Genomic DNA, 26,920 nt, shown 5'->3' on the forward strand with positions numbered 1-26,920 from the left:
TTTTCCTTTTGCATACTGAAGATCCATTTCCAAGAATATGCTCGTAATTCTTAAAACAAACTTTCTTGAACCATTTTCGGCATGAAGTGAACTCTCAGCATATACCTAGTTTCTTTTTTAGCTACAAAATTTCTTTGTACATCTTGGAAAGAAAGGCTTGATGAGCTTCCATACTTCATGAATACCCCTTTCTTTATTGATAGCTATGAAACCAAATAAACTTGAAACTTATTAGTGCAATAGGCAATAGTGCACTTAATCTGAGCAGAGGAACCCAGTTACATACGAGGGAATTTTCCTCATATAAACGATTAAATAATTATGTTCTTTCACATTCGTAAATCTTCAATTCTCTCTTTCACGAAAATTTGAAACTTTCTTCTTTGGAAATTGTTTCTTCAATTAGATAAAAACTATGTATAAGGTAAGTATACATACCTATACATATTCGTATGTGCACATAGAAAGCAAAGTTTCTCTTTAACACTGCACATAATTCACTTGAAGTGCTACTTGAGTTTATAACTTGCACTTTGTGTTTGGGAGAGAGTGTTCTATAGAAAAATATGCACTCAATCTAAACAGAGGAACCCAGTTACATACGAGGGAATTTTCCTCATATAAACGATTAAATAATTATGTAAATCTTCAATTCTCTCTTTCACGAAAATTTAAAACTTTCTTCTTTGGAAATTGTTTCTTCAATTAGATAAAAACTATGTATAAGGTAAGTATACATACCTCTATACATATTCGTAACTGTATGTGCACATAGAAAGCAAAGTTTCTTTTTAACACTGCACATAATTCACTTGAAGTGCTACTTGAGTTTATAACTTGCACTTTGTGTTTGGGAGAGAGTGTTCTATAGAAAAATAATAATAATAATAATAATAATAATAATAAAAACGTTTTATTTTCATCGCTCTCAACTTAAACTCGTGAATGAAAACACTATAGAGTACGAACTCCATGTTCTACAATCTACTAGACTTGGGACTCGTATGAAGCAGACTGTAAACGATTGTAATAAAGATACGATAATAATAGGATAAGGAAAGGAAAAAGTCACACTTAATGTTTGCAAAATCCATTCAGCATTGGTAGGAAAATAAATAACTCGATTTCTAATAACAGAGAATGTTCTCATTCGACTAAGGTACTCAAGTAAAAAGATAGGAAAAAGGAAAAGGAAAGAGAGAAGACAAATTGGTACTCAAGTACTCGTACAAAATGTCCATTCACTGGTGGATGTGCTCTTTTTAGTTTTGATTTTGCAAGTGCGAGTAATAGGTTTGTGTTAAGTTTTACTGTTACCGATCCCCCCCCCCTTATTTCTATCTCCATATAAATTTGAGAACCTATCAGGAATGTGATAGATCCAATTGATGTCCCTTCATTCTTTGTCTCCACAGACTCCAAATCCAGACTCAGACTAGGGCAACATTGAATATCCCATATATCAGAGATAATTAAATGCTAAATAAATAGCATAATTGACAGGTTTATTGCTTTTCATTGTACACGTCGAATTCTAATGCGAGAAATACGTGGACTGACGGAAAAGACAAATGCCTTCATCCATACCGACGTGACCCATGGATTGATAGTTGCCCTAAATGTTGTCTGGATGTCTGGTCATCCAATTTATTATAGGTATCGACCGTGCCGACCAATATTATTTTTCGATGGATATAATCACTGTACAAATAAATGAAGATTATTTTCCATTCATTAGGTCTCTGAGTCAAAATTTATGGCTTTTTCACCATGTGTTTGAGATGCCTCCATTTTGAATCAGGACTCGGTGCAGAAGCAAAGAGTTACACACAGAGACAGACACTCTTCACAGTAACTCGTCGAGGGACATTTTGAGAACATTCGTTTGGAAGCGTCGATTATTCACTGAAAGGAAGGATGGGGATAGGGGAGTAAATGTCATGAGCAGACTATAACCTCTGATTGATGGCGAGAAATAATTCCATTGAAAATTAACAACGATGTAGCCAATATTGATGACCCTATAGGCGGCCTTTTAATTATGGGGATTTTGGACAGATTGTATCAGAGGGATGTTTTAAGTGACCACAACCGGGGAATAAATTTCCCATCAAGTGAAAAATATTTGTTAATAAATTTTAAATACTTAATTATTATGAAATTCACACGTTTTAAATAGATTCCAGTGGCAGAGATCCACGTTGTACTTACACGCCACTAGTGCTATTTCTTCATTCGTTTTTTAATTCGACTGGATCTTACCTAGAACAACAGAAAAAATAAATACACAAAATTAAAACTGATGGTGAAGTAAGAGACGCAAAACAAAACATAAGAACTGATAATAAAACTCGAGTTTTAATGTAAAATAGATTATTTTGAGGTATAAGTTAGAACTTAGCTGGGAGCAGCCTAGCCTTATGAGCTGTCATAATTATTATGTACATAATAAATGTATGTACAATGACGTCCACCAAAATTTTCAATAGTTCAATAAATTTTGAGCTCGATAGTTAAGCGCCAAGAGTTTACTTTAATATGAACGAGAGTATATCCATGGAAATTCCATTTCTTGCTTCTCTATCAACTCAATAAGAAAAAGATTCCAATGAAGAAAATAAGACGAAGGAAACCCTTCTGCTTTACGAAGAGAAAAAACGACATGACATCGGAGAGACGACATTAGAAATATGCTGATACAGTCAACACAGATTGAAAATGCCACCTAGGGGGCGCCAGCACAATATTAAATTAAGCCGTCGATCAAGCTGTATACCGCATAAAGCTGTCGATTTAATATATCGCGTTACAATATAGACTCCTCCAAGAAAATTTCTTCCTGGAAAATTGCCAGAACTCTGTACCTTTTTTACCCCCTCCTCTTTTTTGGAATGAGACTTTCGGTGGAATATTTGCACTTGCACAGCAGTTTTTCTGTTGCATTTTTGTAAGGAATATTAATATTGCTCGTTGCTCAAACGATGTGTATTGTGTATTTTGTTCACTGGAAAACTTACAGCTTCTATGCTGAATTTTTATGACCAATAGAAAATGTGCACTCTCCTTTCTTAATCATCCTATATTGACTTTTATAAGCTCGTGAGGTCAGGGATCAGCAAACAGTATGCGATAACCACAGAAAGTTCTACGTAAGTGCTGAATTTTCATGACCAATAGAAAATGTGCACTCTCCCTTCTTAATCATCCTATATTGACTTTTATAAGCTCGTGAGGTCAGGGATCAGCAAACAGTATGCGATAACCACAGAAAGTTCTACGCAAATAATACCCATTATATACCAACTTTACATTTTCTCGATATGCATGATGAAATTATTTGAGTAAAAATTTCCAAGAGGGCGGAATTTTATCAACATCCCAGGCGAGCTATGGAATATTATAAACATTATTTGAGAATTAAATAATACCCATTAATATACCAACTTTACATTTTCTCGATATACATGATTAAATTATTTGAGTAAAAATTTCCAAGAGGGCGGAATTTTATCAACATCCCAGGCGAGCTATGGAATATTATAAACATTATTTGAGAATTTGACTACAACAATAGGACCTAGTAACCTACTGCCTTGGAAAAGGGACTTTTTAGTCCTCTTCGAGCAATACATGATGTACAAATAAACACCAATATCTATCTCCCTCTATCCCTCTCGCTCACTCATTATTTTCCTTCGTTTTTTTCTGTCTTGTTTTGTTGCTTAGAATTAAAATTAAAGAAACATTATTTCATTCACACAAAAATCTAAAATCTGCCCCCAAGTAATTTTTTACTTTTTTGTCTTTAAAATCTTTCCGTCTTCTTAAGATAAAGGGGGGACTGGGATGGAAAATAGACAGAGAAGGGATGACCTACATTAGTTTTCTTATACTCTCTACTTTCTATTACCTTAATAAAAAGATACATTTCTAATTTTCATTTATTTATGTAGATACTAGATACCTACATATATGATGCAACATGAATTAGGTAGGTACTAGGTACGTATAAGTACTTTTTTTTACTGGGAGGTAGATATTATTTAGCACCCATTTCATTCCTCCTCCCCCCCCCCCTTCTCTTTTTAACACGTGTTTTATCAGTGTTTCATAAAGTACACTCTTTTATCATAAATAAAAGAAAAATCAGTCCCATTAATTTTCTCTGTCAGTCCTGAAGATTAAAAGCTGCAGCTTTCCCCCTCCCCACCAAGCTGACTTTGGGATAATATTATCCCATACAATATTACCTACATGTGTTTTATGTAACTTTAGTCCTATTCATACATTTGTGTCCTGTATAAATCTCTTCCCTCCCTGTCTCTTCCCTCTTTCACTCTTTGCGTCATATAATGTATAACTCCTCCTTTTTGCTTTCCTTGTCCTACTAATATTTTGCGAAAATATATGATAGAATGGAAAAATATTTTTTTAGTTTTCACAATATTTTATTTTTAATTATTTTTCGCGATAAATTTATCTAATGCTGATGGAAGTCAGGCGACCGTGGCACTAAGCTCTTGACGTTTGCATGCCTGCCTAGTATTTAAGTGGTTTTGCAAACTGGAAAGTTCCATGTTAAATTTTCACCTTTTTCCCTCCACCTAAAGAATGAGTGGCAAATTAAATCGCTGTTAAAATGAACTATGGATATAAATTAGAAACACCTCCAACGGGTAGGCCAAACCACAAATAATTGAGAATTTGGGACATTATTAAACAAAATATATGGAGTCGTAAATCTGCCAATGCAATTATCATAAGTGAATTCGAACATTACAAAAATAAAGAGAATGCTTATATTTCGAATTAACAGAATTAGGTATAAGCGGAACATAATTATTACCCCACGTAATCAGGAGGTGTACCAGGAATAGCACATAGTTCCACCCCCTTGGGAAGTTGCTTGTTGACGTTAGGATATTCAACATTTATTTTGAAAACCTCAGTTTAGATTGAACTAGGGAACTCATGAGATTGTGTGTAAGAACTTCACTTAGCTGATTTGTTCCAGTTCTTTTTCAAATTTCATGAGGAAGCAACTAATGCAGCTAATCTTCTTACATTTAACTGTATGAAAATGCTTAAATATTTCCCTAAAGCACTTTTTCATGTGATGAAACTTTTTTCCCTGCTCTCAGAAACATCATTTTCAAATTTATTCTACCGACTCAGAAAGCAATAAAAACAGGGAGTTAAATTTTATACTGTGCATATGTAGCTGGTATTGTGCATACCTGTTATTGTTTGCATCACGTGGAGAACAATAATGGTTAATGCAGCCATAACGCCTTAACTGTTAACTGGCTAATAAATTAATTAATGGGGGATGGATAGGCTGACCATACGTCCCGCTTTCGGCGGGACAGTCCCGCTTTGGAGCCTCTGGTCCCGCTGTCCCGAGAAATCCTCTGGGGACGCTAAAATGTCCCGCTTTCGCCCAAAGTCCCGATATTGTCCCGCTTTAGCTGGTCCGAACCTAATATTATCATTGAGAGCAATGAGCTCGGGAAAAAATCCATTTTACGATTTCAATATTGTACAATATTATGTATCAAAATATTATGTATTTATGTTTATACCTACCTAGTTAAGTGGGTATATAACCAGGTGGGTATAAAATATGTTTGTACCTCACCCCCCGCCCTCTTCGTCCAAAAAGGACTGGCGTCCCGCTTTGGACCAAAAAAATATGGTCACCCTAGGGATGTTAGCATCTTTCTACATACAGAAAATGAAATCTTATGAGCGCCTAAAATAAACCTGTTTGTTTATGCAATATGCAGAACAGAAGAAATACATCCATACTATATGAAGTCACAGAGGAGAAGTATCTGTATTATGTCAGTACTGGGATATGTTCAGATAGACAGTTCAGAGCTGTCATTTACATCATGGTTTTAGTCACCAGTGTTCAGTGTAACCCCAGCTTCCGAATACAAAGTCCCAACGTTCTCTATCCACTGAGCTACTGGGAAACCCCTTTCAGTCTGTTGTTAAAAAGTAAAAAAGGCATCGTGACGCACCAAGATATTTTTAACAACAGATCGACTCATGCCGTGAACGTGATAACTACAACTGATTCGACCTTTTTTCAGCATGTAAGAATATTCACAATTTTTCGCAATGTATTGCCTGTCAGAATTCCGCTGTGAATAGAAAGTTGGAAAGACAAATATTACGCATCATGTATTAATAGAGTAAAAAGCGAAAGGAATCTATTGTCTTAGCTCCAACCCCTGTTTCCGGCATTGAATATCACACTTTTATGGACCCGGCAGGGTTTTCTGATTTATTCGTTGTATTAAGCCGTTCTATGTTATTAACTTTTTTTCTCCTTCTTACTTTCTATTACACATGTTACTATAGGGAGCCTATACTGAGTAATGATGAAAGTATTGGCAATCGGGTTCCCAAATTTCCAAAATCGGGAAATGGATGGTGGAATATTCGTTTTGGCGGTCCCCTGATTCCAAAAAAGTGGTTTTTTGGCCCCATGGTCTGTACGTTACGTACGTACGTAAGATACGGATACCAGCAAGACACGAAAGTATTATGTAAAGATTAGGACTTATAATGGGAAAAGTCAAGAGAAGTATTGTGAAGAATAATCTACAAGAAACGGTTTGCTCGTAGAGAGAAATGAAATTTGGTAATGCTATCCCCGGAATATGAGTACGAAGGCACGACTGTAACAATTTGGCTAAAAATCCGGCACATAATCACCCCCATCCACGATACTTCAACAAGTAATTGCTTGCTTCAACCCCCTCATTTCGTGGAAAATGTTGAAAAGGTTGTGAAGCAAAATATCTCAGAACGGTTTGTCGTAAAGCGATGAACTTTGGTATGCTATCCCCGTATATGTTCCAAGGACGCGACTGTAACAATTTGGTAAAAATCTGATAGTCACCCATCCTGATATTAACCAAAGTGATTGTTGCTTAACCCTTATTTCGTATAAACGGTAAGAGATATCGAAAACATTTGGTCATTCGGATGTGAATACTCTAGTCAATGTGATTTTTCACGCCGAATCGAATGGTGTTACTTTTAGTACTGTCTGACTTACGGTTGAGAAGTTGCGGTTTCGATACTTCCCTGTGTCGACAAATTTCCCTTTTATTCGTGAACCGTTACCAAATGAGCAAGTGAATAGTTAATCCCATGTGATTTTTCACGGGGAATCGAATGGTGCTACTTTTAGCACTCTCTGACTTACATTTGAGAAGTTGCGGGTTCGATACTCCCCTGTGTCAACAAATTCCCTTTTATTTGTGAACCGTTACCAAATAAGCATGTGAATAGTTGATCCCATGTGATTTTTCACGCGGAATCGAATGGTGCTACTTTTAGCACTCTCTGACTTACATTTGAGAAGTTGCGGGTTCGATACTCCCCTGTGTCAACAAATTTCCCTTTTATTACATTTTTCTTTTATTTTCTATTACTTTTCAAATACCTACGTATTCTGCAAATGTAATAGAAAGTCGTGTGATGTTCACACCAGATTTTTTTTCAACATTTCCGAATAAAAAAAAAGTAAAAAAGTTATTGCTTTTCTACATACAGAACAAATAACTTGTTCCGAAAATAAAATATGAAATGTACAATATTGGATAGCTAATAACTAATAACAAACAAGGTTACAGAGCGGAATATCCCTACGAGTACTCCGAGATGTTCAGTTAATTTTTTAGCCAAAATTGACAAGTTGGGTTTGTCGGACAACTTCCATTTTTACATTAAACAAACCGTCTACCCATCAGGAATCTAAAACTGTAAAAAAGTGAAATTCGAAAATATGTGACTAATCCCCTTTTTACACTCAGCGATTCATCTACTTTTTACTCAACTGACGACCAGCTGCCAGGATAATATTTCAGCAATGTATAGCTGGAGAATTTTGGACTGAAATTCGGCCCAATTTATGAGGAAAATAGAAAAAAACGAAAAATCTGGTGATAGAAATACAAAGTATCTTTAACTATAAATCAATGGTTAGGTTTTGGATTTATTTCTTTGTAGTTAAGCATTGGATGTTTCAACTTTTTTTCTCCTTTTTACTTTCTATTACTACAGTATAGCGGAGCTATACTAGTAATGAAAGTATTGCAATCGGTCCAAATTTTCAAAATCGGGATATTTACAAGTTTGCGTTACAAAGAAACAGAAAATTTTCTCTCTACATATTTGACGTCATCAAAGGCCATCACTTCTTATTTTGCGATGCCTTCACTTGGAGGACGTACGGTTGAATCGCTCGACCATCCCGTCGGATTGAGGGTGTAGGGGGGTGGTCCTGGTTTTCTTGATCCCAAGAATTGAGCAGACTTCTTGGAAAACTTGGGATTCGAAGTTCCTCCCTTGGTCGGAATGAAGTTCAAGGGGTACACCAAATCTGCTAACCCAATGACTAAACGAAAGGGGTGTTACTACCTAACAGGTGCGACAAAAATGGAACGAAAACACATTACATTTCAAAGGTCAAGGCAATCCGAGAGGCAAGAAAGCAGAATGAAGGATACGAAAATCAAGTTTTATAATGTTCGAAAGTTACATTGTCTTCCATGTTTCCCCATCAAATTTTGAAGACCCCGAGGGAAGAGCAGGGGTTGACTTTGTTCATTCTATGGAGGGTTTCCCAATTTCTGAGCATATTATGTTCAAATTTTACAAAAATAATAAGTTACTACCTACATTCTTCTGTGTGTATTCATTTTGTTTGATGTTCAATTTCTGGAACACGTGCGTAAAGTTGGATTTGGATTAATTACCTACTACATTCTTCTGTGTGTATTCATTTTGTTTGATGTTCAATTTCTGGAACACGTGCGTAAAGTTGGATTTGGATTAATTACCTATAATATAGGTATTATGTTTGTCACATATTATTTGAACATTACGATTACTCCAATGCTATTATGTTACGTATATTTGTGGAATATCTTGCCGAGAAAAGGAAAGCTAACCTCCAGCATACTTCGGTGTTTGTAAATCAAGTCAATTTCACTTTTGTATAAAGGGAGGCAAAAGTTGTCCTAAATAATTCTGCTTACATCTGTTACAGCCGCTCGAGTTCAATTATTGTCTTTTTTACCTACTTTTTTATACTTCTCCACCAAGTTTACCTTGTTCAAACTTCTCCTCCTCATTCATTTCCTCTCCAGAGACAAAACTTTTCCAAGTCCATGCGTTGGAAACAAGGAACTCACTTTTTCTCTCCCTCCTCCCTCTTCCACTGGTTTTTTAATTAAAATTAAGTCAGGGCAAAGTATCTATCCACATTTTTCCATTTAAGTCTGAGTCTTCTTCTTTTTTTCCTTTTTTGTGCAACAAAATTATTTCCCTTGGATTTTTTACATGGTTTTTTAATTAAAATTAAGTCAGGGCAGAGAGAAGTATCTATCCACATTTTTCCATTTAAGTCTGAGTCTTCTTCTTTTTTTCCTTTTTTGTGCAACAAAATTATTTCCCTTGGATTTTTTTTCTCCACAAATAATTTTAAAATAAAATTAGTACACGGAACGGGATAAGTATTTAAAAAGTGCACAAAAAAGAACATGCAAAAACAGCGTAGTACAAGATGAGTTTTCATTTAACTTCGAAAGAACCGAGAAAACCAAGAAATGGAACCATTTGTTCTTTTCTTAAGGTACCTATCCGGTCCGGATGTAAGCAACCATTATGACTATTTCGTTGGAATTGTTGGTGGTTAAAGAGAAAATTGCAACTGAGGACCTATGAAACATTGAAACAAGGTTAGCACATTGGCCAGGATTATCCTCTCCTGGTAGGGTCTGTCAGTTCTGCTGTCGATTTTTCCTATTTTAAATTCGGCCTTGAAAGTCTTCAAGTCTAAAATAATAATAAAGGGAATGTCAAGGTTATTAGTATTGGCATTGAAATTTTATTAGAAAAGAAGAGATTAAAATGGAAAAAAATGGCTTGGATGTATTAACTAGAATGTCTCCATGGGGAGTAAAGCCCATTGTATACTGAAAGAAATCTATAAGAAACTAAAATGTCTCCATGATAACGAAAGTAATGTAGACAATATCCTAAGCGAAAGAGAAGTGTGTACGAGAAAATATTCGAGCAGGCTTTTAAAATATTTTCTATTCTATTCTTCATGTGAGGGAACGAAAAGGCATGAAACCTGAACTTGTCTAAGTTGGTACCTAGTCTTAATATGGAAAAAATCATGATGGATAGAATAAGAGGAAGGCTAGTTGAATGAATAAAATGGTTATGTACACAATGAGCTGAGAGCCTCTAGCTATTGAACAACTGCACACAATACAAAACAAACAATAAATAAACTAGATCAGTTTGGTAACCATTATACCTTTGAGCTATTAGCCTCCAGAGAATTGTGTGCTGAAGTGTACACAGAAAACCATTTTACCAGGATATTTTTTCAGAGCTAAAAGTCAACACCAAACTGGGGTTTAAGTAACCTCCCTCAGTGGCGCAGTCCAATTATCAATTTTATTCACGAGTAGAAAGAAACAGGACTCTAAATTATTTTCCCATGTTCCATTTGGGACGCAAACTTTCCATCTACCCTGACTCACCCAGGTCTCCTCTACCTTATCCTGTTTTTCTTACGTCTTGTTTTTCTTCTTACTATTTTCCATTTTCTCTTCTACTTTTTCATCCACATTTCCCTCTCCACCCACCTTTCTTACCTGGCTCCCACTTTTCTCGGAGACATTGTGTCTGACTACGTGTTCTGAGTACATACTCGTACAGTTCTCAGCTTTCCTTTCTGACCTGACTCAGTACTGGGATAGAGATAGACAGTTCAGAGCTGTATTTACATCAGTTTTAGTCACCAATGTTCACGTCGAACCCCAGCCTTCCGGATTACAAGTCCAACGTTCTCTATCACTGAGCTACTGGGAACCCCTTTCAGTCTGTTTGTTAAAAAGTAAAAAAGGCTTCACCCAAAGAAATTTTAACAACAAATTGCCCCGTGCCCGTGAACGTGAAAAATAAACTTTTTTCAAGCTTTTTTCAGCATGTAATAATATTCACAATTTTCGAAATTTGCCTTCAAGGTCCGCTCTGCTTCTTACTATTTTCCATTTTCTCTTCTACTTTTTCATCCACATTTCCCTCTCCACCCATCTTTCTTACCTTGCTCCCACTTTTCTCGGAGACATTGTGTCTGACTACGTGTTCTGAGTACATACTCGTACAGTTCTCAGCTTTCCTTTCTGACCTGACTTTGTTGGTGTTGGAGTCCCAACCCCTTTCAGTCTGTTTGTTAAAAAAGGCTTCACCCAAAGAAATTTTAACAACAAATTGCCCCGTGCCCATGAACGTGAAAAATAAACTTTTTTCAAGCTTTTTTCAGCATGTAATAATATTCACAATTTTCGAAATTTGCCTTCAAGGTCCGCTCTGAATAGAAAGTTGGAAAGAAAATAATATTACCATCATGTTTTAACTAAGAGTAAAAAGCAAACAATATTTTCTTAGCTCCACCCTCTTTTCCGGCATGGAATAGTCAACTTTTTTTGGACCCGGCAGCAGTTTTTTTTATTCGTTGATTTTTCCGTTCTTTATAATAACTTTTTTTTTTTTACTTTCTATTACCTTTACGTATAGGGAACCTATACAAGGTAATGAGAAAGTATTGCAATCGGTCCAAATTTTCAAACCAACATTTCCGAATAAAAAAAAAAGTTATTGCTTTTCTACATACAGAACAAATAACTTGTTCCGAAAATAAAATATGAAATGTATATTGGATAGCTAATAACTAATAACAAACAAGGTTACAGAGCGGAATATCCCTACGAGTACTTCGAGATGTTCAGTTAATTTTTTTATCCGTTGCTAATTCAATTAAGTAACTGAAGTCCAAAAATGTAATTTTTCAGGAGAGGCAAAAAACTCTTCTGTATGGAAACTAGTGGACTAAAACAAATCACATAAATATACGTTCTCAAAGACTTCTTTGTGGTCATTTTCCATTGAAAACTTTAAAATTTGGTTTAGGAATAAGGCCCCTGGGGGCCATTATAAAAAGTGGACTAATCCCCTTTTCACATTCAATTACATTTTCACCGACTTTTTTTTTCTTTTTACCGTACTCATTTAGAGTACAAGTCTGTATGATTATAATTTTAACTCTCTAGTGCGCTAGTAAACAATGAACCATCATTATTGACCTGACTCAGGAAAAAGCAAAAAGGTGTTCTCGAACTTTCTATCCAAGTGAAATTCTACCTGCAATGAAATTGTGGCTTACTAGAAGAAAAGACCAAGATTTCTCGAAAAAAAACGAGATTTTCTTTTTGAATTGAAAATTAAGGAGGCAGAATAGGTATCCTCCAATAATTGAGCAAGGCGGAAATGAAAATATAGGACTTTTAAGGATCAAGACGGTTGAAATAAATTCCCAATCTATTTGAACCATGTGATCCATGAAAAAATTTAAAACCATTCCAAGATTGGACGAAGAGCCCCATTTCAAAATAATTTTTCATCTCCGAATTCACGTTTACAAAATATGGCAAAAAGAGAGTAACGAGATATTGAAAGACAATCTGTTTGCTCTTCTATTCCTCTCTCGATGGAAAATTGTGATCCCATGGAATAAAAACAGTATTTCACTTGAGAAAATCATTCTCACTCCCTACTCTTTTGCTAAATCCTCTGTCAAATACACCAACTTGTAGCTTGACGTAATACAGGGAAAAGAACTTATAGTACATACATTTCGTACCTATAACCAGATGCATTTTCGTAACGGAACGTTAACGTATAATATAGAATATTTTTCATAAAAAATACACTGTATGCCAAGTTTTGTCATTACAACCTTTACAGTATAGACTTGTGGTGAAATGAGATTTGTCTGAGTAGGTCTAGGTATAACCACGAGCTAAGTATACAACGAAATACTGGATGTATCAAAATTCTACCATACTTGACAACTAGACATACTCGGAACCTGCTGAAAAAATAATATTCACTATCAAATTTTATGTCATAAGTGATTCTGAAAGTGTAATACAATATGATTATGATTACCTACCATGAAAATTGGAAACGCAAACATGTCCTATTTTTGATGGAGTCAATACGGTCATGTTGTCACGTTGTCAGAAAGCTTTTAAAAGGAAACTCAGATCCTAAAGTTTCCTGAGGCAGAAGTTGAGCATTATCTCCATTGTGATACACACAGGAAAACTTCTTGTATGATGGGTATTTTAAAAGCTCATATATTGCGAGAAAAATGGTCTTCATTGCTTCCATTTTGGTGTGAGAAACAAAATATTGTAACAAGATTTCTGAAATGTAACGTCGCGTCGCCATGAGTCATGGATTTTGAATTTTTACTTTGTAGAGTTCTCTCATATTTTCAAAACTTCTCTTGAATTATGCTCACTATTACAATATTACATGTACATACGTCTCGTATTGTTATTCCCATTTCTCAGAGCTTTGGTGTTCAGCTAATGAATAAATGGATCCCTTAAAAATGGAATGCACAGATTGGTTTAAAGGTCAGAGGATAAACGGAAGGATGCAATTCACATAAAATTGAACATGCTTACGTTTTATTTCCTCCCCTTTTTTTAATGTTCGATTACGTATTGCTGAAAGTTTCACAACCAATATAAAACAATTCCAACAAAAAGTACCATCAACTCTGATAACTTTTCGAGTATTATGAAACCAACATTTGGTGTTCTCATTCCTCTCCCTTCCCTTTTAAAGAAATTTATTGACACAGCGTATAACATTCGCATATCAAATGTATAGTACACACAGTAATACTCTACAAATACTTCAATAACAATTTCGATTTCGATCGAATGAATTGGAATTGTTCATAAGGTGGGTACAAATATCCGATCTGCGGTAGGTAACTGTCTGTGTTTGTTGAAAAATAATTCCGACGAACTGTTAGGCGAATGTGGACTCAGAAGGGATCGTTCATACATAGTGAATATCTGATGATAGCTATAATCGTTTAATTGAAGTTGGAGAACTTTGAATCCACTGGTACAAGTGGATCTTTCAACAAAGTTTTCTTCTATTTGTTGACTTTCGAGTATGCCTTCCATAGAACACTTTACATCAGACATTGCCTATAACATCCTGTACTCGTGAGAAATCTTTCGACCGTTTTCCTGATTGTCTTCACCCTAATTTCTCCTAATTTAATGCTTCCTCCCTTCTCCATCCCTCTCAAGTCTTCCTCAACGTTATCTCTTCACCTCAGTTTTGGCCTTCCTCTCATCTCTTTCCCTAAGTGGCTAGAAGGTTCCCTCTGATCGATCCTGTACTAAAAACATAATGCTCATAAAATTATGTGACATTTAATATATTATTCATAAAAGAACAAGAAGGTGACTTCGCAGAAGTAACCCTGCGAATAACTCCCTACATGTCACATCACATGGTAATATTCTAGTTCCGAGCACACAGGGGAAGGGATCCATCCTGTACTAAAAACATAATGCTCATAAAATTATGTGACATTTAATATATTATTCATAAAAGAACAAGTAGGTGACTTCGCAGAAGTAACCCTGCGAATAACTCCCTACATGTCACATCACATGGTAATATTCTAGTTCCGAGCACACAGGGGAAGGATAATTCCAGGATGCTTTTTTGCCTCCCTCTAGGTTTTGTCCTTCCTATTCCACCCTTCCCTATTTTCTATAATATTTTCTCTTATTTTTAGCTGTACTGTTTCTTTTCTTGTGTGTCGAAATAATAATAATAAAAATAAAATAAAGAGGAGATTATTAGGAAAACCTCGAAAAGCCATTAGATACCAATGACGAAAGAGCGAAAAGACAATCTCTACCATTTGGCATTAATGTTCAAAATATCTCTCATTGCAATCTCAGAAAGGGTAATGCTTTTTCTTTATAACTTCATATGATGGTGATTGAAGAAATCTGTGTGAAATCCAAAATATGTTCCAGTCGAGAGCAAAAAAAAAAGGTCAATGTACTCGTACAAGGCACACTACGGGAGCTGAGTATGCGAGAGAGGGGCTGAAACCAGGGTGTAGAGAGGAGAGTCCCTCCGATCAGAGAAGGGGTTCGACCCTTGAAAACGAAGGGAGGGTTTAGAGAGGTCAGCATGAAATACGTATATTTCTTTCGCACATGTAGCCGTCATTTATTTCAGCAACACTGGTGAGACCTAATGCTCTCGATAAAATACCCCAGATAAAAAAGAAATCTCACTAACAGGCACTGATCATTTATTTTAGTAACACTGTAGTTCACAGTTGAGAGTCGAGAACTTTAGGTGCCTAAGTAACACTTTTGCTAACGCACTTCAATAATAATAATCATCATACTTGTGATTATGTGATTTCGTATATTTAGCGTTATACAATTTTTTCCAAGTGAGGCTCCAGCTTTCAACCTCTCTCTCTTTTCTTACTTTTCCTCACGTTCTAACAAGTTAAGAAGGAACACAAAATACGAAAACAAGTTAAAAAGAAAAAATTTCTGATGGGAAACAAAGACAATTTTTCGGTTTCAAGCTTTTAAGCCCTTATCCCGCTTTCCATTTCATAAACTCCCCTTGTATCTATAAGCACCCATCTATTGGAAACTCCTTTCGATTTTCTACTTGGGAAATTTTTCTGAATATTGGTAAAGGAAGAACTTTTTAGCTGGTAATGGGATTAAAATCTTATACCTACACATATTAGATATTAAAATGAAAAACTCTTCGCACAAGCTTTTCCTCTGTGCCTTGAACCTGTGAGTGGTGCCAATGTGTTACACAATTCTTTCTCCCAGCAATTGAATTGAATTACATGTAAATGGTATTCTATGATTACTTTGTCCTTGTAGATGTAATGAATAAAGTGGATCGAGTATGACAAAAATTAAAAATAAAGAGGTATCAAATGTCGGATAATGTTTCCGACAAAGAAGGTACAATGTGAAAGACAGATGTTATAGCGCCAGGATCGATGCAATAGAACCCGAGGACAAATTTATACAATAATGTGGATGAATATCCAAGTTGAAACAAGAATAACAAAAGAAAAGTATACAAAGTTTAATCAAGGGTATAGGAGGTCATGCTTAGGGCATTAGAAACGCACAGGGAATTCAATTCAAGTTTCTAATATTTATGGAACGTTTTAAATTATTAGATAGATATCTACAGGAAAGGTTCGAGTAAACGCAATGTCCAGTATTAGGAATCCTGGTCATCCTTGCTCATCAACTCTAAATTTTGTCTTCTTCTTCCACACTTAACAATCAAGACTTTTCTATTTTTAAAACTTAGATAGATAGATCTTCTATTTCTCAAATCTTATTTTAGATCTAAGCTCTACTAAGTCCTTTTCCCTCTGGACTTTGACCCACTTACATACTTGGCGTAGATAAAGGTTGTACCAGAGAATAGATAAAGAATATTGTTCATGTAGGTACAATCTCATTTCCAGTACCTAATTGTATTTCTACTGAGATATTTCAGAAGTTTTCATGGTACAGATATATCGCACGTCTTTTCATTACATGGCACGTAGGATGATGCCTTGTACCTTTCTCAATGTGTTTAATTTCACATTGTTTTGGATATTTAACTTTTCTTGTTTTGACTGCGAACCTCATTTCATTTCAGATAGCGATAATTTTTTTCGTCTGTGTGTTGTGGCTGTTGTGGCTTTATTATCCATTCCTTGTTCTTCGGAAGCAAAATTTATTTCTCAATCTCACTTATTCTTTTGTTATTTCCTTCTTTAATAACTTCCTCCCTTCGAGCTCCTTCTCACCACTGTCTTTTCCAATTTTCCACCACATTCTCTGGCTATATTTCTTTTCTACGCCTCTACTGTGTTCGGAGAATTTTCTTTAATGAGGAAATGAGCACAAAAGACAAACTTTCTCTTCCTTTGTCTTTCAGTACGTTGTTTCCTTGTTCTAGATTTCCTTTTAACATTTTAGTTGCCGAATTGCACACGTCAACGTCACAGTTTTCACACGTCAGTTTAATATACAGCGTCATCTTATTGTAATGAGTATTTTAATAAATTGGAGTGAAAAAAAAAGAAGAAGTTACAATTTTTCCAGAAAAAGAAGTAGTTACAACTGTTCATGTTCATTTAGTATGCTCTAGAGTGGCGTGATAGAGAGTACACATGTAAAAGAATAATCTATAAGTCCGAGGCAATGAATGGGTTAAATTTGCCATTATCTCGTGTTCCTGTTCTTCTACACCTTTGTTATTGTGCGCTTGACTCAAGTGAAAACCCTGAGTAAAGAATGTAAAAACTGTGAAAAGGAAATTCCCAGAAGGAATGAAAAAGAAAGACGTCAGAATGAAAAAAAAAAAAAAAAGACTAAACGAAAGGGGTGTTACTACCTAACAGGTGCGACAAAAATGGAACGAAAACACATTACATTTCAAAGGGGATATCTAGGTACATTATCTACCAGTAAGCAAACCGACCGCAATACTTGAAGTATGTTTCCCATCATGTCAAGTATGTTGATATGTGGGAGCTAAAAACACCTTGACAAACAGACAAACATAATGAAATTTTGCTACATTAGAAACCAAACAAGACATAATACAGGGACCGACTTTTCCGTTGCACCCGGAGTGTTTTGTGTCGTAAAGACGGCTAGAAAATGAAGCTAACGTGGAGAAACGGCATGACGTCTCAACTAGGTACACAGGGTGTTTTATGAAGATTTGGCCAGCTCCATATTCTTACTCAAGGATACATTTTGCACTGAGCTTAAGGGTTCAAATGCAACAGGTTAATGCGAAGAAAGGAGAGAAAGAGAAATTTGCATAACAAAAAATATAGGGACAACAAGGAACACAAATAACTAAATATTTCCTCGACTACTAGTACAAAACACGCTTAATAACCATATCAAGTTTTCTGTTCGCGGTATAAAAACTTGGTAGAATTGTTTATAATGTCTTTCGACCGTTTTCCTGATTGTCTTCACCCTAATTTCTCCTAATTTAATGCTTCCTCCCTTCTCCATCCCTCTCAAGTCTTCCTCAAGATATCTACATTATCTACCAGTAAGCAAACCGACCGCAATACTTGAAGTATGTTTCCCATCATGTCACGTATGTTGATATGTGGGAGCTAAAAACACCTTGACAAACAGACAAACATAATGAAATTTTGCTACATTAGAAACCAAACAAGACATAAGGAAAATCAGAAATTTCTCCAAGTATCTGCAAGAAGGAAACGTGTGTTCGTGATGCGCAGACTGTATTGCAGGTATATTATCCACACCAAGTGTAATAGGTACCTTATATGCAAAACTCTTCGGGTAGCTCGCACATGCGGTAAAATTGATACATCCAGGTCAACAACTAGCAATTTATTTTCCTTTGATACTTCGGGGGATATACGTAATACGGTTAAGAAATACGTCAAAAGGAATTTATTGCACATACATCTCCATGCTAAAAAGGAGCTTGTCTAGTGCATCGAGTACACCGAAGTTGTGTGCAAGAAGAACTTCTTTCTGTGTTGAGAAGTAAGTAAGAAAGTTGAAATGATTACAACGCAACGGTAATAACGTATTTCTGTGCACAATGTCAGGATATTAGTTTTGAATTGACGGCAAGAGGAATATAATTGAAAAGAATTTGAGTGTGGGGGGCGTTACACAAACCTCTCCCCATGCTCAACCTCGGATGGAGTTATAATACGGGATGGGAGGGAGTAAAGATTAAGTAAAAGTGCATTGGGGTTGGGTACCAAAAATTATAGATAATTCGTTAAAATAACTCTTATAAGCAGCAGGAAGGAAGGACCAGAACGTAATACCCATAGACAAAGTTAATTATTTAAATTTCACGGGAAAAAAATGTCACTCACATTTGGACACCCTGTATACAACGTAACCAGAGTAATTTATTGCTTTCGGAGAGTCAATAGCAATATTTCATTTGCGCCCTTTCTACCCCCGACAGGTCTGGGGGGTCCCGGTATTGACTGACGTATTGTTTTCACAATTTGAAATACACGACAGTTATTTTGATAATAGAAATGTTACCTCGATAGCGGAAACAATACAAAATTTCGGTACTTTACTGTTCCATTTGCATTGGCACTTTTTTGTTTTCCATAGTTCTTATTCTCTGTTGATTGAAAAAAAAAAATTAAATTAAAATAGCTTAAGTCATTTCAAGTAAATCAACCCGATATTGTATCATGTATATGTTTATTTAACATAAAAACGTGCTGCTCACAATATCGAGTATGTTTTTAATGTTATTAAAATTACACATTTAAACAAGTATTTTGAAGTCAATATACAATAACAGGAGACAGGAGTTTATTATATTCATATTTCCGTTTTCTTCCCCGCCCTATAGATGTCATTAGTTTTTTTTTCCTAAAATATAACTTCGAAAAAAATGTCGACCTTTTTTATGTCCACAGGAAAGTGTTCTTCACTCCTCAACTTTCATAAAGGCAGGCAGCCTCCTGTATTTTAGTCAAATGACCCAGATCCTTTTAAACCTTATTCCAGACGACATCGACAATTACAATTAAAGCCTTTCGCCTTTTGTCCGAAATCATATGTAGGTATAAAGGTCATAGGAGTTACCCAAAATGACACATAACCTCGTTGTCATTTTGAACTACCTATTTGGTCCCTTAGACAAAACAGTAAACTGTCCATTCTAATATTTTTTGTCAATAGATATGTAATTTAATTTTATTTCCCTTAGATACTATTGGATTTTAGAACCAGAATAAGACGACCTGACTTTTGAAATGACATTTATGAAATTGAATTTCACATAAAAAGAAAAGGAATAAGAAAATACCTAACAGAACACAAGGATAGAAGACAACGGAAAATTCCTAATGGAAAAATAATCAAAGGACAATAAAAATAAAAAATAAAGAAGTGAAGAAATAGCAGAAGGAGGATTATCAGAAAGAGGAAAAGCAGAAGAATGAATGAAAAGGAGAAAGGAAGTAAATATCTCCCAGGGAACAATAGTGCCCAACACATTCAATGTATTAGCCCGTGGTGGCGTACAGACAGAAGAATTTTTGGGAGTGTTAAAAACTTCCGAGATAGATGTGGGGCTGTAATATACCTACCATGGCAGTTCACACTCTACTAAAAGGCCCGAGTAACCTTTTATTTCAGTTATCATTTCAATATCATCAAACACATAGCCACAAACTGCTAAGGAGGAAGTACATGGGAACATGGGTATGAACTATACTGAACTCTATCATTCTGTCTCCGATAATCAGGATATGGTCAACCGGTTTAAATTTTAAAACAATTTCAGATATCAAATTTCTTCATTTAAAATACCCTTAAAATTGTATTGTAAAAATCTTCTTTATGTTGAGAATCTAATGCTGAAAAACATTAGGAGTTATTGGAGATTTTTTGTCCTAAAATCCAAATTCCTAGTCGACACTGACTCTTGAACTCATTTTATCCTCAATAAATGAATTCCAGGAGACGTCGAATAGGATTTAGGATTAAGTGTATTATTTTAGTCACTTATCCTAACCCCAATTCCTTTCCTTACTCTACTTGACATCAATTTTCATTCAATTATTTTAGTATTAGGGGTTTGACACTCTTGTTTCTATACAGTATACCTATTGATGTATGGAAACAGAGATAGGTGTGTGAACCTTTTGTTTTGCCTTATTGAAAGTTGGGCTCTCGTTTATAGGACTTTAAGCTTCCAAAGTTCAATACTTGGGGAGGGGCCCATACTGTCCATTTATTCAATATTTCATTTTGATGACGTATAATAATAGGAGTGAGAATGTAATTCAAATTTCACAGATGCTTTGTCCATACATAAGTACTGTTTGGGTGTCTTTCCTGCCCGGTACTATTTATAGCTAAACAGTATAATACTCTCCCAAAGCTTTAGAATACAGTTCGGTACAGACAAATATCCCTGGGATTGGTTAGATCTTACCACTTGATGTTTAAACCGTACTGGGCTTGTGTTCTGTGCTATTCTATCAAACTGAATGTAGACGTGTAATTACCTTAAACAGAAGAAAAACAATGTCATAAATTAACAGTCGTACATACAAATATTATATTGCCCCCGTTATTTTTATGTTTGTTATACAAATACAGCTCTGCTTCATTTTGGTTAAACGGGGTACGGTGAAATGGTGGTAAGCTCGTAAATTCAATGTATTCGGCTGAGTCCCATTACAAATTCAACCATACTTGTGTTGTTTTCACAAGTTATACACATTACATACCAAGCTTATTATCTACTTATTTTGTTTATTTTTTGTACAAAAAATATTCACCAAAATAAATAATTTACACAAAAAACACACAAACAACGAAGGAAATTTTCATTTAAATTCAAAGCTGTTAAAATTAATTAAGTTTTTGTTTCTTTTTCTCTAGCAAAAAAAGGGGGAAAATCATACGCCCCTTCTCGTCTTTTAAAGACCCATTACTACAATGCACATATTTTCCAACAACCAAGTCACGTAGGCTTACCAGTAGGAAATAATTATGAAGAGTTAATATAAACCTTGTGGAAACATTGGACAGAAAAGTTTGCTTGAAGAACTCTGCGGTTCAACACGATGACAGTATACATAGAATTTCAGTCATGCAGGTAATATTAGGTCTATTGAATACCAGATACCTGTACATAAAAGAGACATGGATACGAAGAGGGTAGACTGGTTCAACACGATGACAGTATATGTACATAGAATAGAATTTCAGTCATGCAGGTAATATTAGGTCTATTGAATACCAGATACCTGTACATAAAAGAGACATGGATACGAAGAGGGTAGACATAGGCATCATGAATCACATGAAAATCACCAGTGAAAATCCAGGAAAACGTAAGAATGGGGTGAATTCTCAAGTGTATAAGACCTATCCAAGAAGGAAACGAAGAAAATAAAGGTATAACACGAAGGTGAAACATTCGAGTAGCATGTGAAGAATATAAATATCTACATATAAATAAATTGTAAAAATCTCGAAAATATAAATTTTACATGAGAAAACAACCTGTCTAAAAATAATAATATTTTAGATAATAATATTATGAACATGAGCACACCAAGTACTGGTACAATGCTGCTAGTATACTCGTAGCATACATTATTTTATAGACCATATGCTACCAAGCCTGCCTGCCTGGGCAATTGATTAATGTCCCTGAATGCTTCATGCATTTCTAAACACTTATAAATATAAATTTTACATGAGAAAACAACCTGTCTCAAAAAATAATAATATTTTAGATAATAATATTATGAACATGAGCACACCAAGTACTCGTACAATGTTGCTAGTATACTCGTAGCATACATTATTTGATTATTTTATAGACCATATGCTACCAAGCCTGCCTGCCTGGGCAATTGATTAATGTCCCTGAATGCTTCATGCATTTCTAAACACTTACTTATATTATTCTCTCGAGTCGTTTTAAATTATAGGAAGGAACACAAGAGCGTGTGGGTTCACAAGTTTTTGGAAAACTTTCTAGAGGAAAATTTATCTTGCAAGAGACAAATTTCTTCTCAACAACCAAAGAAACAGGAAATAGACTAACACATGCAATAAAATTATTACAGAATCAAGTGTCCCAATAGATCAGTTGCGCTTACTTGGGTGATGTTTCAAAGTCATAGAGCAGGAACAAGCAGGGTCCGTCCCTCCGGGAATTTTTTAGCCCGTAGTGATTAGAGAAAATCAGTACCTATGTACCTACCATGCTTATTGCTTATTGCTTACCCGATATTGTTGATCAAAAATAAAATTAAATTTGAATATTTGATCAAAATTCACAAAACCAAGTCATGAAAATGGTGTATCTCCTGAAGGTAGGACTCATAATCTCAAACATACTCGTAATCGTAACATGCATCACCTTGATCATCCATTGAAAAAAGTCGAGGAATAAAGTTATATCTTCATCGGAAAATAACAAGAGGTTAATGTCCTTATTAAATTCCCTCAATATGAAAAAGTCTTAACTTTTCTGCGACGTAATGCATAAAAGAGTTCGAATAGAAAATCCCTGTAATAGGTACCATCAAAGTTGTATTAGGTACACTGTAGACATGTCAGAAGCATAATGTAAACTCATTAACTCATCCTAAAGCTGTTGCTTGTGTATCGTTATCACGACGGTGTTTATTCGACTGAAGTCTCGAGTATATTGGCAAGAACTACACCGTACACCACATGTTATCAATTTGACAAATGAAGAATTCTCACACATTGAGAACAGCATGAGGGAAAAATGGTTACAAACGTTCATCAACAAAGGAGAAAAACCGAGCATCTTTTTTTGTACTCACACTCACCTTCCTGGTTTACCTTTTTCTATTTTCCACACATATAGAGGGTGAATCACTAAAGGAGACAGACACAAACTAATTATAAACAATACCTCGGATTATCCACGATTTTAAACCAGCTTGAGATTTTATAAAAGGAAAGAGCATAATTATAATTATGTCATATGAGCTAGTATGCTTCAGAATCCAGATGCATGGTCATGTTGGAAAACAAGAGAAAGTACAGGGAAAGAATCATAGGATTAGACATGTGCACCAAATTTAAGACAGCAATAACAACCAGGGAGGACAAAAAGACTTGCAGTTTACTGTAACAATGGTTGAAGATTCGCCATCTTCAATCCAATAACCCAATATCACAAGACGTTAGTATAAATGGTAGGATTCGTCAAAATCACCTAGGACTTTATAGAAGAAGAAATAGCTACGCTAACCACTTACCAACCACCCTGAACACTGAGGGCAAATAAAGAATGTACTTTATGGTATATCATAAGGAGGAAGGAAATTACAAGTGTTCATGAGAACTCGGGTGTCTCTTCCTCTATCAGACGAGAGGGTAAAATATAATAGAGCTCAGAATAAAGAAAGTTTATTGAAAGAGTTTTGTGTCTGCTCTTCTGTACAGCTACCTGTTTTATGTACCATTATCAGTAAAAAGTTCAGTTACAGGGTTAGCGTGCAATGCTCGATTAACTTGTGTTTGTGTAGTGTCACCCCTGCTACGAAAGAGCTAGCGTCAGAGGATATACAGATTATGTTGCCAGTAAAATAACTCTAACTAGAGCAGCACATGACGATGAAGTTTCAACTCTTGACCCTTGTGGCTAGTGCTAGAAGGGAACTGGTATATTCTTTGGGTTACAAAGAGTAGAACGATAGAATGGATGAACGATAGGGATGAACGATAGAATAACTTACTCTTATACCTCCAATTAAATTACTAGTAGACATTAGAATACCAAATGAATTATGTACAACCCTACTAAAACAGACAATAAAATGACACGCGCATGGTGGTGGGTGCTGTTCGGAAAAGAAAACATGGGAAGACTTTCATTCTTGGAATTGGGTTACTTTTGCCGTGAACTTCCCAAGTAAAGGCTTGACAAAAAAAAAAAATAATAAGCTCTGTTCTCCTCAAAGAACCTTATTCGTCGCCCAATTTTTCTTCCTCTCGTATCTTTGTAAAGGACTGTCTCTCTGTCGAGCACTCACCGAACTCTCTGATATTTTTGTGTAGGAAAAAGTTCAACACCTTCACCCCCTCCTTCGACCTTTTGAAAGAAAACAAACAGAATGACTGTTACATTCCTTTTCAGCATTTTTTCTTTTCTTCTGGTTCTTTTCCAAAACATTTTTTTTACTCTTTCCATTCCCTTTGGTGTTCTTTATCAAGGTCATTTTCTCTCACGAACAAACACAACAAAATGAAATATTTATTGAGGTTTATTACCCATGATTCATTAGGCGTCAGAGTCTCGTACCGAGTTTCAATTGCTTTGGGCGACCTGGGATTTGGCTAGAGTTCCAAGAAGTGGTTCATTTTCTCCGAGAAAAGTGCTGGGGATATTCAAAACTGTGTATTATAATATTTTCAGCACTTCACACTCTCATCCGAATGGTTTATTTTTCAAGTGAGCAAAAAACACCGAGATGAGTTTCGAGCAAAGTTTTTCCATCGAAAATTGAGTTCATATCTCGCTACTAGAAAAATAGCTTTTTATGGTGCTCTAGCAGGGAAAAATCCCTTTGACTTCTCCAGGCATTTCTGGCTCCAAATTATTTTCCACACACCATGAAAAACCTGCTTGTTCAGGCTTTTGATGTACATAACCCATCCTGAGTCAATTATATCATCTCCCTTCACATAACCAGAACAACATAGCATATTGGGGCTGACAGCTTAAATCACCAGATTCACAAAGGCGACCTCCTCACAATCAGAAGAAACAAAGCAAAGTTTCGACATTTAAGAGTCGAAGGACCAACCAACCCATTTTCCTGCAGCACCAGAAGGAAAATATATACAGGGAAATTCATGTCTCGCAGGAAATGCATCAGGATGTTCAAAGGCTTGAAAAAAAAAATAATAAGCTCTGTTCTCTTCAAAGAACCTTATTCGTCGCCCCATTTTTCTTCCTCTCATATCTTTAAAGGACTGTCTCTCTGTCGAGCACTCACCGAACTCTCTGATATTTTTGTGTAGGAAAAAGTTCAACACCTTCACCCCCTCCTTCGACCTTTTGAAAGAAAACAAACAGAATGGTTGTTACATTCCTTTTCAGCATTTTTTCTTTTCTTCTGGTTCTTTTCCAAAACATTTTTTTACTCTTTCCATTCCCTTTGGTGTTCTTTATCAAGGTCATTTTCTCTCACAAACAAACACAACAAAATGAAATATTTATTGAGGTTTATTACCCATGATTCATTAGGCGTCAGAGTCTCGTACCGAGTTTCAATTGCTTTGGGCGACCTGGGATTTGGCTAGAGTTCTAAGAAGTGGTTCATTTTCTCCGAGAAAAGTGCTGGGGATATTCAAAACTGTGTAATATAATATTTTCAGCACTTCACACTCTCATTCCGAATGGTTTATTTTTCAAGTGAGCAAAAAACACCGAGATGAGTTTCGAGCAAAGTTTTTCCATCGAAAATTGAGTTCATATCTCGCTACTAGAAAAATAGCTTTTCATGGTGCTCTAGCAGGGAAAAATCCCTTTGACTTCTCCGGGCATTTCTGGCTCCAAATTATGTTCCACACACCATGAAAAATATTATCATGAAAACCCTGCTTGTTCAGGCTTTTGATGTACATAACCCATCCTGAGTCACATTATATCATCTCCCTTCACATAACCAGAGCAACATAGCATATTGGGGCTGACAGCCTAAATCACCAGATTCACAAAAGCGACCTCCTCACAATCAGAAGAAACAAAGCAAAGTTTCGACATTTAAGAGTCAAAGGACCAACCAACCCATTTTCCTGCAGCACCAGAAGGAAAATATATACAGGGAAATTCATGTCTCGCAGGAAATGCATCAGGATGTTAAATGACGACCGGCATACACTCCCGTAGGCGATGACATCATAATTCATGACGCCCGCTTCGTTTGTTTCTGCGCATTTTGACGTGAAATCTGACGTCACAACTCTTTGAACTTTTTCATTAGAACGGCAATTAATTCGACCTTTTAAAGTTACTTTTTCGGAGTTTTGACCTCAGATTTGGATTTTTCACAACTTTTTACGTAGGAATCGACCTTTTATTAATAATATTTTCCCAATTGCAACTGCCCCATTGTTGTAAGTGTTCCGAGATTAGAGAACAAAGGTTACCAACTAACCAAGACTTACTTAAAAGCACAAAGCGCTTTCTCCAAAATAATATTCGTATCCAGCATTTAAAGACACTTCTTTATAAGAACATTGGCTGCCCTTTCTTTATAAGAACATGGCTGTCCTTCCTGAAACTAACGATGCTTTGTTGAATAATCTTCTTAAAAATAACCGTCTTAGCGCTGTTCTTCCTTTGAACAGAATAACAATACGAATATACCTATATAATACGTAGTTTTCAA

At 35.6% G+C, this 26,920-nt stretch overlaps 1 protein-coding gene across 1 annotated transcript in view; it reads right to left on the reverse strand.

The window, feature by feature from the left end:
• Window positions 1–1,003: 1,003 nt before the first annotated feature.
• LOC113469879 (disks large 1 tumor suppressor protein-like) overlaps window positions 1,004–26,920 on the reverse strand; it is a 104,085-nt gene continuing 78,168 nt past the window's right edge. The window contains exon 3 of the mRNA XM_026827883.1: window positions 1,004–1,905. Coding sequence (XP_026683684.1) covers window positions 1,847–1,905 — 59 coding nt within the window. The 3' untranslated portion in view covers window positions 1,004–1,846. The remainder of the gene's footprint in view (window positions 1,906–26,920) is intronic.

This window comes from Diaphorina citri, unplaced genomic scaffold, assembly GCF_000475195.1.
Source record: "Diaphorina citri unplaced genomic scaffold, Diaci psyllid genome assembly version 1.1 scaffold48, whole genome shotgun sequence".
NCBI classification, from domain to species: Eukaryota; Metazoa; Arthropoda; class Insecta; order Hemiptera; family Psyllidae; genus Diaphorina; species Diaphorina citri.